The sequence below is a fragment of the Cynoglossus semilaevis genome, chromosome 13, assembly GCF_000523025.1.
Source record: "Cynoglossus semilaevis isolate Cse_v1.0 chromosome 13, Cse_v1.0, whole genome shotgun sequence".
NCBI lineage: Eukaryota > Metazoa > Chordata > Actinopteri > Pleuronectiformes > Cynoglossidae > Cynoglossus > Cynoglossus semilaevis.
The window spans coordinates 9,753,490-9,765,827 of record NC_024319.1 but is presented as its reverse complement, the minus strand read 5'-3'; the positions used below and the strand labels follow the sequence as shown (position 1 = coordinate 9,765,827).

The 12,338-nt window shown below is 38.7% G+C and overlaps 2 protein-coding genes across 3 annotated transcripts in view; both read right to left on the bottom strand.

The window, feature by feature from the left end:
* Nucleotides 1-542: 542 nt before the first annotated feature.
* On the bottom strand, nucleotides 543-9,667 carry zdhhc18a (zDHHC palmitoyltransferase 18a). Of its 2 annotated transcripts, XM_008323436.3 has the most exons (10): nucleotides 9,012-9,663; nucleotides 7,696-7,856; nucleotides 7,316-7,465; nucleotides 6,771-6,908; nucleotides 6,629-6,680; nucleotides 5,713-5,815; nucleotides 5,513-5,625; nucleotides 5,263-5,368; nucleotides 3,186-3,256; nucleotides 2,021-2,158 (listed from the first exon to the last, which is right to left on the bottom strand). In XM_008323436.3, exons 1-9 carry the CDS (start codon nucleotides 9,242-9,244, stop codon nucleotides 3,215-3,217), a joined length of 1,098 nt encoding a protein of 365 aa, XP_008321658.1. In that variant the 5' UTR covers nucleotides 9,245-9,663; the 3' UTR covers nucleotides 2,021-2,158; nucleotides 3,186-3,214. The 2 variants fall into 2 exon arrangements, with proteins under 2 accessions (XP_008321655.1, XP_008321658.1); XM_008323433.3 differs by lacking the exon at nucleotides 3,186-3,256 and having other exon boundaries at nucleotides 543-2,158; nucleotides 9,012-9,667.
* Nucleotides 9,668-10,148: 481 nt separating this feature from the next.
* Nucleotides 10,149-12,338, bottom strand: part of pigv (phosphatidylinositol glycan anchor biosynthesis, class V) — a 4,456-nt gene continuing 2,266 nt past the window's right edge. Inside the window, 2 exon segments of the mRNA XM_025061692.1 lie at nucleotides 10,149-11,660; nucleotides 11,740-12,338. The exon segment at nucleotides 11,740-12,338 is cut by the window's right edge and continues 58 nt beyond it. Coding sequence (XP_024917460.1) covers nucleotides 11,373-11,660; nucleotides 11,740-12,338 — 887 coding nt within the window. The 3' untranslated portion in view covers nucleotides 10,149-11,372.

The following is a 12,338-nucleotide window of genomic DNA, read 5'->3' as shown; positions in this document are numbered from 1 at the left end:
CGCTAGGTTACTAGATAGTTATTTACCCACGGATCTTTGTGGTTATAAACAAATGACAACATTATGATTAACCATTAATTAGATAAATGATGATGATGCTATAGTTTGTTTTTGGCTATTACAGTGTTGAAAATGTCTCTATAGATAAGAGAGGTGGAGGCTGTCACATTCATATTTTTAGACATTTAACTCTGCGAGCTTCTGATTACAGCACAGATCATGACCTGATGGTGACTCGAGACAGTCTTATAAAGGGATATTACAAATCCTTGCAGCTCACAACTCACAACCCATCTCCTGACACTCCACCTCAGAACACATGTGGTCAACATGCAGCTCTACATTGTTTCCATGATGGAGCTGTCACAGAGCATCAGGCCTGTAATCTCAGTCTTCCCTACTGTCTGTAACACATTACAGTCAGACGTGTCTCTGTTTAACTTCATAGTTATTTCTGCTGAATGAAAACAGGCTTTTGCTTTTGAAATCCTTCATATGGCAAAAGAGTATTTTCAACATAATATTGGGGGCAAAAACAGATGTCAGCAAAAGGGTTTTTTTATTGACCAAATGTTACAGTTTCACTGTCACATCCTACAAACTTGTTCGTACATACAAGCTTTGCTTGTAACGGTCTCTAACAAAAGGTCTTTGGGTCTCAGAGCAGACACAAACGACCCACTGGCTATGGACATGTGGATTTCACCAGTTCACAACCTATGTACAATTTTCAATTACAAAAAAAAGAAATAAATACATATAAACAAAACACCACAGGGCCCTTGTATTGCATTACTACTTTCCTCCGAGGAGGGTGCAATTCCTAGTCACATACCGCCCCCTTGTGGCAACTCTTAACTCACAAGAAACTGTACTCCGCCTTGAAGGTTGGGGGTTAGGTTTCATGCTGTAAGAGTAGTGAAAGGTCACAGCAGCTAAAACGAAAACGTTACTTCACACACGAACAGGCCTCCTCAACTTTCCTGCAACAATTCTCTGCTGTGACGGGTGACACACTGCCGTGAGGCAAAAGGACAACTGAACTCTCAAGCTTACTTCCACTCCACTTTGTGAATCACATAAATAACAGACAACTGTATGACTTTTAAAAAACACTATTCCAAGCAATGATTCCAAGCCTGATTTAAATACTTGTCTTTCACAAGAGACATTTGTAAATGTTTAATAACATTTCAAAATGTGACACATTACACACAAACTGAATGTGATCAGGAGGATAGCTCCTCGTCTGTGTCTTGAAGTGAAAAGCTGCACAATAAGAAAATTGTTTAACTTGCATGATTTATGAGACACTGTGTAAAAATAAAACAATCTACAATATGTACAAAGAGCCACGCGTGGATCTAGACTGTGATGTTGCGCTAATGTTGATGCAAGTGGAAGGAGCTCAGACATGAACACAACTTGTAATGTCTGATTTCTTTGTTTGCCTTGCATCCAAGTTTCCCCAGACCTGTTTGCGAAATATGACCACGGGAACTCAAAATTGTTGGACAATGGCTTCAGGTTCTTTGGAGCGTGTGGAGATGTGTGTTGGGCGTCTGGGTAAAAAGGTGTTTAAAAAAATAACTCTATATTGTGCTTCAAAGTGTTACTAAGATCAAACTCCATCCTGAAGAACCAACTTTGTTGGACACCGTCCATAAAACTCCAGGTACAGCAGACCGTTCATTAGAATGACATCTCAGAAACATAAAATGGCTAAAAGAATGTTGCCAGAATTCAATGCCAGTGATATGATGTGGTGAAACTAAGTCCACTATGACTGACTGTTCTCTAACTGTATTTGAGAGCAAGATCAAGGTCTCAGAACGAAGCCAATGTCGGGTGTATCGCCCAGAATCAAGCTGGTACGGCTCAGCGACGGTGACGGCAAAGCCAAGCGAAATGCCGGGTTGATGGACTGCACTGAGTCCTTCTCTCTGCTTCGGCTAAACTGGGTGCAAGGCAGGGGCGCGGGCTGGTGAGCATGCTGTTGTGAGCAGAGAGCAGACGGTGATGGCTCCATGGAAGGTGCTGGCAAACTGGGAACTTCCAGGCCCAGAGGGGTGGTCTTTGGTGCACCATGTGGACACAAGCCAGGAATATCAGAGGAGTGGACCATCCTCTCCAGCACATCCTTTGTGCTCTGAGTACACTATTTTTGGTGGGAAAACAGAAAAGGCAGGGCATGGTGAAAAAGCTTTCATTAAAAGTTGCTTTTAAAGATGTAACCTGGCCGTTTTCAACACATGGTGCAGTTGTTCAAGGTTACCCAGTGCTGTCAGCATGAAAAAAAAAGTTTGATTGAAAATAGAACAAGTTCTCCATTTCTGATTCAGCAAAAATGTAAATAACAATCAATAAGCGGTCACTGTTAGAAAGTGTCTTTTAGCTAATGTGCTCAAAATATCATTTCAAGTGTTACAAAACATGAACAACTTTCGAAATCAGTCGCAAAATTATATAGATTGTGCTACACACATATGGAGTTGCCACTTAAACTATATACTTTATATCAGATAATGTTCTTTTGAGCACATAAACAATCCGTTAACAATCACGGTCAGGTTGTGTTTTGGTCTACGTTAAACCCTCTGAGAGTTACATTGAACAACAGCTTCATTTGTCAAAAACAGGCAGTTTTATCCTTTAAAGTTGAGCTGCAACAGAAAACACCAGACAGAGAGTTATGCATGAAGAATAAAGGAGTAAGTTTGAAAGTTCACAAGCACAATGAATGCAATGATCTCATTAATGAGACAGGGATTCAGTGGAGTCGATTCAGCAATGAAGAAGAAGATGAGGAGGAGGATCCCTGTGTGTGAGTGAGCGCTGTCTATTAGATGTATATTAGACTCATTAAGATAAAAACAAAGACAGTACAGATACACAATGTTCTTGCAAAAAGTGAGAGGCGAGAAAAACCATGAAGATTAAAACAAGAGCTCCAGACAGTGCAGTGTGAGTAAATATGTCAGTGACCAGGTGACAAATGGCAGTCAGGCATGCAAGTTAAAGGTAACACAAGTTAAAGGTAACACTTTTTACTTTAACAACACTGCAAACCTGGCTGACAACTAAGTGTAGAAGAAAATGAGAACGACTGTAAAGCTGAGTGATGACAGAGTGAATGGCAGGTGACAAGACACTGTGGTTGGTTTGATGTAGCACCCTACTCTTACCATCAACTGTCTACATGCAGCAGAGCCCTTCAGGCTGTGCAGGACAAAGCAAACCCCTGACAGCTCTCCTCCTGGCAGGGTGGAATGAATACAGTACAGTATCAAATCACATCATCCTGCCATTCAATTACACACTGAGCACAAATGTGAGCAAATGATGAACAATAACAGCTCACTGAAGTATACACATTATAATAATAAAAAAAAAACTTCTTAAAGGCTGTATTTAGGTGTCACACAACAAGTTATGACCAAATATTCCAAAATACAAAAATACTGTTTATTAATTAACACATTAAATATGTCTCATACTGTAGGTAAATAAATGACAGAAGTACATAATAAAACACTTAACAAATAAAAGACAGGGCAGTTTAACAAAAAAAACTTTTTACTTTGAAATGTCCATGTATGTCTTGCAATAAATGACCACAAACTAAAGTTGGGCTTGAGTGAAAGTAAACAAACCGATTACAGGACAATGGTAAACATTTTCAAAGGAAAATATAATTAATTTTAGAGTAAAAGATTTTAAAAAGTGATATTTTACATCCATAGACTTTATATAGGAAACGGACAAAGCCATATGGCAGCAAATTGTGGTCAGAAAATGAAGCCACAGAGAGAAACTGGAAATGCTCCACTGGGTTTGGGTCTGTATAAATAATAGTCTGTGGGAAAATGAGGGTTCTTTCCTACTTGATTTATTACATCTGAGTATGCTTCAAATCTAGTCTTTTCTTTTTGAAGGTACATTTTCCTACAAATGTTTATTTATATAGAGTTTCTTCCACAACCTCTGCTATACTTTCACTGCATCCATTTCTTATATATAGTCTTATGTCTTAAGTAAATAAACAGCACTTTTATAACTGCAACGGAACACTGGCCTTTGAATACCTCTGACCGTATTAAAATCGTTTAAAGGAATCTAACAAAAGAACTGTGATAAAGTGCAGAATAATTGAATACAAATACATTTGCACAACCAAATAAAAAATGCAGTAGTTGTGTATGTGTGTGTGTGTGTGTAACCCATTACCAATAATTACAATAACAAGGAGGTAGATACAGCAACATATTCAACTCCTACAAGTGTAAAAAAAAAAGTGCAACAAAACAAGGACACAAAATGTTAAAGGAGGTTTCCACATATCTAAAAATAAGTGGAAATTTGTTCCTTTGTTGAATATTTGTTTAAATGTTTTCTTGAATTGATTTAATAAAAATAAAAGCTCAAATCTCAAATACTAGATTAATGGTCAGAAATGGTCAGAAATGGCAGAAAACAACAAAAATGTTCAGCCAAAATCAACCAATAAACTTAGTGGGGGTTGATTATGTGGGGCAACCCTACTGCACTTATTGCCCATTTTCCACCAAATAAGATTAACGTTTACAAATTGGAATAATGTTTTATTGAAGGAGAACTGAATCTAGCAAACTTAGCCATAATGTTTTTTTAGGAATTGTTCTCGATACTGTAAATAAGATAAATGTAGCCTTACTTTCCCACAGACCTTCATATAAGATTTATTAGTTCTCCCCCAAAAAAGTGGAGCACGCTCAGTTCATCTCAGGGGCTTCGCTGTATGGTTACTGCAGTTTCTAATATACGTTTCTGAGTCTAGCAACTGCCTTCCAACGCTTTTAGTTCCAAAACAGCCGGATAACATCAGTGTGACTTCAGCATTGTAAGCACATTGATCGCCAGCATTGTTAGCAGACTCATCCATTACATCTTCAGCAGCCCTAATGCAGTTCTAATGCCTCTTGTGGCAACACTCCAATCGGAGAACTACATCAGACATCTGGACGTTATAAGAAATTCTAAGATAAGCCCTGTTGGTGTTCCTTAAAACATACAATATAGAAACATTTTAAACAACACACTGATAGCCACAAATCTGTGATTGAATCCAAAAGCCTGGGGGTCAGAAGGTTGAGACTCAGATTTCTAGAGAAGGCACACAGGGGTCAGGCTAGATACAACAACAACAATAATAACAACAACAACAACACAGGGGCTAAGGGAGAGTCACGACTTGGGTGGGACCACATGCTGGTTCAATCCTACCCTGTGTGCGTCATTCTTAGCTGTGAAGAGTGGCAGCTCTATCTCTGAGGCAGAAGCAGCAGGAACGGCCTCATCAGGAGGTACAAAACCTCGTCTGTCAATGAGACTGAGAAAAACAACAGAGGATTAGGTTCTGTCATTACCACAACGATCACAGTCCTCACACACACAGAGCTGCCATTTAAGGGGAGTTAAGACAGACGAATGCACAGAGGAAATAAAAGAGAAGGAGACCGATGTCGTCCCTCACCTGGGGGGCATGGGGCCACATAATGTCGCACAGCAGTTCGTTATGATGTTGTTGTAACTGTATGGGTTCCCAGAGTCCTCTGCTCCTCGTTTCCCTGACCAGGAGCCCTTAATCTGAACCGTGAAAAGAGAGAGTGAGCCGTCAGGTGTGGGATTAGGATTTGGTGCTTTAGCCATCAACAAGTAAACTCTACAACTTACATCTTCATTTGTTGTAAGATTGGAGGCTACTAAGTATGTATGGAAGCCTGAGAGGCCCAGTATGGACCAGATGGAGAAGAAACAAATCACTAACTCCACCACAGTGAACAGGAAAGGGTCAAGGAATAACAACATTTCAATACAAAACTGCTCATTAAACACAAAGTAAACATAGATGAAGAAGATCATAATAATTATCTATAACAAGGCAATCACACATTGTATTTAATCTGTTGCATTCTGGGATTGCAATACAAAGTCGTAAAAACCACAGGTGCTTTTCTAATTTCACAGGAGACTGACCACGTAATTTTATCAAATAACATGACAAAGTGACATAAAGCAGAAGCAGTCATTAAAATCTACCAGTAAGATAATGTTTCTCCATTGCACAACAACTACTTCCTGTTTATATTTTGATATTTCGAAATTCTCTTTAATTTGCATCATTTCAGTCGGTTACCAAAAGTACTTTGAATATATCTCAAAATAGCAAAGACAAAAACAGTGCAAAAAAGGGAAGTTAAATGATGCTGTTTGTTTCTCAGTCATGCGTTCTTTAAAACCCTGTAAAAAACTAAACACAAAAACAGTGTCATGCAAATCATGTGTACAATGAGGAAATGATCCCACACTCTGTGAATAGCTGCAGTCATAAAGTCTATACTTGTCTAGTGTCTGACATCATCTCACAAGAGCATGAGGCAGCAAACCAACCAGTCAGCAGCCAACTGCTTAAAAGCACGTCTTTGCTGGACACTAACTCCATGATCCTATTAGACACAGCCTTACACAAGGTGGGAATGAAAAAGACCATGTCGACAGTGGAACCTTGGCACAACACAGGGCAGTGCAGAGATACATCATCCACCTCACGGGCAGGATGATTATGTGAAATACAATATGTAAAGGATATCTGGCAGGGCTTTCCTGAATAGACTGAACAAGGCTTTTACCCGCTTGAGAACCTGGGAAGAAAAGAAAACTTGTGTCATAAAATGTAATAAAAAAAAGGTTCCTGATAACATATGAACACATTTACATTATGGAATACTTACGCAGAGTGATGTGTGTGATGACACAGCCAAATATGAAAGATGTTAGAAATGACAGGGAGATGATGAAGCTGTAGAAAAAGCGATAATTGCGTTTGCCCACACAGTTCCCCACCCAGGGGCAATGGTGGTCGAATCGCTCTGAGGGAAGAAAACAACATGCAGATGAGAGAACAGTCTAAAGTTTGGAAAAAGTTTGAAATTTTAGGGTAATGTACCGGTGGATAGAAAGAAAAGCTAAACATTTATTAAAAGTAAAACAAGTGGCAAAATACATTCAATTCAAATGGAAAATTGCTAAAGCATTGCCAAAACCATACTGTCGCTTTGGATAAAAGTGTCTGCTAAATGCATAAATGTACATGTTAATTTGTAAAATGTATAATTTTTGCAGCTGAACACAGCGGTGCATAAGACAAACGCAACAAAACTCTCGCAGTGACAAGTACAGTGTGTTCCACCTGCCAACGTCTTGAAAATAAAAACAACTATTTTAAGTATAATTGAAGAGTGGAAACATAACTTGTAACTTCTCAGCAGATGCATACCCACACAGTTGTCACACAGGCTGCAGTGAGAGGTTCGAGGAGGGCGGAACATTTTACAAGTGAAGCAGTATTTGAGCTTCACCACCTGCTGGTTGATGAGGATCTCCTTGGTGCGTGGAGGGGGGCGATATGTAGAGGATCCTGAGGTATCTATAAATAAACAAACATGAGGACAAAGGTTTATAAAGATTTAGGTCAGAAAAGGGGAAAACAAACAACGAGGACATACACAGACTTTAATTTAGCACTCACGCTGTTTGACATGTTCAGTTAAGGTAAGCTGATTAGATGTTGGTCAGCACTTCAGATGCAAACAATCGTGTGGCAAAGCTCCTTTACCCCCATCTGTTCCGCACAATCATGCCTGGGTGGCCTCTTACCTATCTGCTTCTCTATGTCTGCTGCTTCGTCTGGAGTGGCCCTAGGTAAGATGCCTGGGTCTGTAAAGCTGGTCCACAGCAGTGAGATGGTAACAAACACAAATAGAACCGCAGCAATCACAGGTATGAAGACGGTCAGATGGTGCACCAGGAAGGGGCAACTGCGACGAAAAAGCGGTCACTTATATCTCAATACACTTTTAGAAACATATACAAATTGGCCAGGAAGACAAATGTGAGTTTTCCTGCTACAGCCGTGTTAGCACTTTTATAACCATGGTACATGTTTTTTCAAGAAACATTTTTGTATTTTGCATTTATTTCTGCATGAAATAACATGTGTACCTTTGTGAATTAACCCCTAATAAAACTAAATGTTGTTGTAGTTGTCAGTTGTATATCTAATGTGTTACCAGTAACTATACTATAAGATACTGTATGTACAGTATAATCAGTAATGTTGAGCTAAGGTCTTGGCCTATTCTGTAGCACTGATTATTACCGTTTCATCTCAGAACCTTGGACTAACTTGGACTTGACTAGTACTTTTCTTCAATAGTCTCTGACATTAAAAAACAGCCAAAGCCCACCTGTACCTTTATTTACATTAGTCAATAATGACTAACTTGAAAACCTTTAGACTTAACTATTTGCACATCACGTACCTTATTACTGGGTCTCAGACATTGGTGTGAAAAGACTTTAAATCGTTTCGGTTTGAAATTTGACTCAACTCCTTCTGTGGCTCTGACTTCAACACAGAACTAAACTTGAACTCGTCTTGAACATTTCTTTTGTGACTTACATTCAGACTTGGGCTTAAAAAATCTAAAACTAAATCTGGACTAACCTAACTACTCTTTTGTGACTGATTTAACAAACATTTTAAACAAAGACTTAGAGTCAAACCACAAAACTATGGGTTCAAACCCTTCTTCGATGACTTAAACTCTGAGCTGAAAGCCTTTGGTCACTTTGAATTAAACAACTGCAACTCAAAGGTACATTTTGTGTGGAGCTTCAGCAGTTACTCGTTTAATTAATTATACACTTAAAATTAAGATAATAAACGGAATGCATCTCGTTTCCACTTCCACATATACAAGATACATTTGAAAGGTTGTCAGATTAAACACAGAATGGTGTCGTGATTGATAAAATACACCAATCCACAACTTTATAACCATTCATAGTATGATGTAGACCAAATAATGAGACAAAAATCATCAGAGGAATCGATTTCGAGAAGAATCGTTGTCAACAACTGCTAATGATGCTAAACACAGCGGCAGCCCAATACAAACGTGTATACTTACTCGAATGCAAAGAAAAGGCCACAAGTGACAACAATAAGGCCCAGTGTCAGCGGAAGGACACCGCTCTGTCTGGCCAACATGATGCGTCCATCGCAAAAGAACCGATTTTTTCCAGGGAAAACTTCCCATTTCCTCCGTACCGGCTGCGATTTCTTCTCGGTTTGGTTCTGCGCCGTTGACGGTGTCACGGTCAGCGTCCGCGGGTCGATCTGCTGGTATTCGCAGTTCCTCATCGTTCACGCAATTCGGAGGTAGCAAAAGGCACACAAAAACAAAACATACACCCTTCTCTCGGCGCGTTATCGAGAGTCACGGTGCACTCAATATTGAGTCATGGTACATTTACTGCAGTTCGGTCAACACTCAGATGACCATCGGACATATCTTCTACGGCTACAAAGGCATCCTGTCCTCTCCGTGTCCGGGTTCTACTAGCTCTATCAATTCCAGAAAAAAGGCGAGCTTTTCTACCATCGTTGGTAGTTTAATTGAAGTTTTTCGTGAATACAAATGCTTATTGTGTTAAATTAAGTCGTAGTTTGTAACCAATGGGTCAGTGCACACACGGACGTAACGAGCTACAGTCCTAAGCTTCTTGTAGCTTCCTTTTCTGCCAGCCGTGCAGCGGAAAATAAACCGGATATGACCTAAACAGAGGTGGTATGATCAATTCTGTACCCAGTCGAAAAGAGAACTTGTTCTATGGTCACGGTAGTCTTCAAACGGTCCTACTGGTTTATTCTGTGATTGTATAGTGAAAATATAAATTCTTCTTCTATTTTTTAATACACGTTAAACCAAATGCTATCAAATCTGATGCAGCTTTAGCTATATATTGTATTTGGCGAGAGCACAACATAATTATTAAATAGTGCTTTTGTTAAACGGTGGGTTTTTTACATTTGAGCTGCATATGCAAACGTAATTTTAATGTCTACAAATGTCGATTTTTTAAGTATCTAGTATGCATGGCACGTGTTTTTTAAGTGAATGGCTCAAATTATTATTTATTTTAAGTTTCCAAATAATAGGAAGATGTGAGCTAAATTAGATTGTTTATATTAGCAAATTTTATGGAAACTAGACAGAAATTATCTAAAAAGAAAATACCACCTGATATAAGCAGTAATAAGCAACAATTGAACAGAAACATATATAGGGTTAGAATTTTTATTTTCAATTTACATCCGAAATTTGGAGCAATTCTTCCAAACATGCTGTGCATTTACAAAAGGAGAAAAATATTTCTCGTTTTATACAGGATATTATATTTCCCCAAGATCAACCATTATTTCAATCTGATATTTACAACAAAAAGTTCTTCACCAGTTAAGATAATTGTCCAAAACGTGCAAATGTTTGACAATTACATTTGTATAAAAAAAATTAAATAATACTCATACGCTTCACGTAGGAGAGGGCACAATCCCAGGAAAACATAAGGCAATGTATATTTATTCACCAAGAAACTATATGAAAAATGTGTGCTATCTCATAAAAATGTCAATATTGTGTTAAAATTCCGTTACCTTTCAAACAAAATTCCACTTCTATCACCTAGGGACTAAAAACACTCAGCACAAGTAATTTAACTGTATACAATCCAAATATAGTTGTTTAATCAAAAATGAAATAAAATCATTATATTACTATTAATAATAATCAATACCAAAGTGTGAATCTATTTACGTTATTATCTAATTCATATGGTTAATATCCATAAGGTGTACTGATATTATGACATCTTGATCATTTAATGGTTTATTCTATAGCATTTTATTCTCATACTTATAATAATAAACAATCCCTCCCTAGGATACAATCAACCGTAGTGTAAGTTTTGACTTTCTTAAATCATTCATTGTTACATTTGTGTCTTTTGTAAAGGCAGCAAAACATGATTGATATTGCTAAAAAATGATTTGTAAGTCTGGATGATGCAAGAAGTGGATGGCCTGCAAACCAAGTGAAAAATCTTCTCTCAAGGTTCACTTGAGCAATAATGTGTAATAACTTTTGAAGAATCTGACTGAAGTTGGTTCTCCAATCTACTTCAGATCTTCCTCAATTTACTGCTTTATCAGCAGATTTTTTTTTTTATTGTCACTAAGATGATCGCCTTTCAAATAGGTGGATGGACCCAGATGTAAGAACAATTCTGTATGCAGGTGTTATCTACAGGCAAATATTTTGCAAATAGTATTAATTTCTGCTTTGTGAATAATGCCTGTGACGTTTGTTCTATGTATTTATTTAATTGGTTGCATTAATATGTATTTTGCAGTTTTACATAAAAATATATGACTATACACAAAGTACCTGGTCTGACATAAAAACATAGCAAATTCAACTTGTGTCAAGTCATGTCCATGGCAAGAAGTTGCAGTGAAGTGCAAGCCCAACTAGCCAGTACGATAGGAAATAACCAAGGATACTCTGTGTGGTGGGTGAACAGGATTTAAAATGCAGCAGCAGGGCAATGATGGGGTTTGGAGGTGTGTGTTTGCAGCCATTTCTGGAATGTGTGTGTAGCTGTACGTTGGGATTTGAAGTCTTCCTTCGGTGAAGAAGAGGCTCATTAAGGAGTAGTAGATGAGCACTTATCCAGAACGGCACAGGAGATGATGAGGCCATGAATCTTGTTAAAACCTAGAAATGAAAAAATAAATAAATAATTAAAAATAGGGAATTAGTTGCACACACAAAGGTGGGCATACAATTCACTCACCTGCACATGCATGCACAAAGTTCCAAAGACAAGTAGCACTGTAGAGTGTACAATGTACACAAACACTCGGGGGTTGAAGAATCCTGGTGTGGGTTTGTCCAACCCTTTATTTGCACTTGTCTGCCAAAGTCCTAGTCTCAAACAAAGCTCTGGATTAGCTAAAACATAAGCATATGCTGCAATTATGCCAAGGGAAGCCATAGGCAGAGCCAGAATAAAGTTTGGTATCTGCTTCAGCTCAAAGTAGCGAAGGAAGCCCACATCCCAGTATACATCCTGGATATGAGAATAAAGTAGGGGTAGAGGTCTCATGCACCACAGGGGTGGGGGGCCGTTTTCATCTGGCACCCTGTAGCCCTTCAATTCAGCCAGTGAAAGAAGAGCTGGGGGGATCCGGTCCTGGGACATGGATGGTGTGCAAAATGTCCTATACCCGTAGTACTGAAAAGCACAGAAGGGAAGGGCAATAATGGCTGTTCCCATGAGGGATGTGAGTAGAAGACGGATGATGACCCAGATGTACCAGAAGACTTTAAAGTGGCCTTGGGTTGTTGCACGATGTACACGGATTTGTGAAATGGCATGCAGTGATGGCAGAT

Bases quoted from the DNA above. Each gene is read 5' to 3' on its own strand.
- zdhhc18a (XM_008323433.3), bottom strand. From the start codon at position 9,244: ATGAGGAACTGCGAATACCAGCAGATCGACCCGCGGACGCTGACCGTG. The intron at 5,626-5,712 runs GTAAGTTGTAGA...TTCACGGTTCAG, and splicing joins ATCTTACAACAAATGAAGAT to ATTAAGGGCTCCTGGTCAGG. The intron at 2,159-5,262 runs GTAGGATTGAAC...CACCAAAAATAG, and splicing joins CTAAGAATGACGCACACAGG to TGTACTCAGAGCACAAAGGA.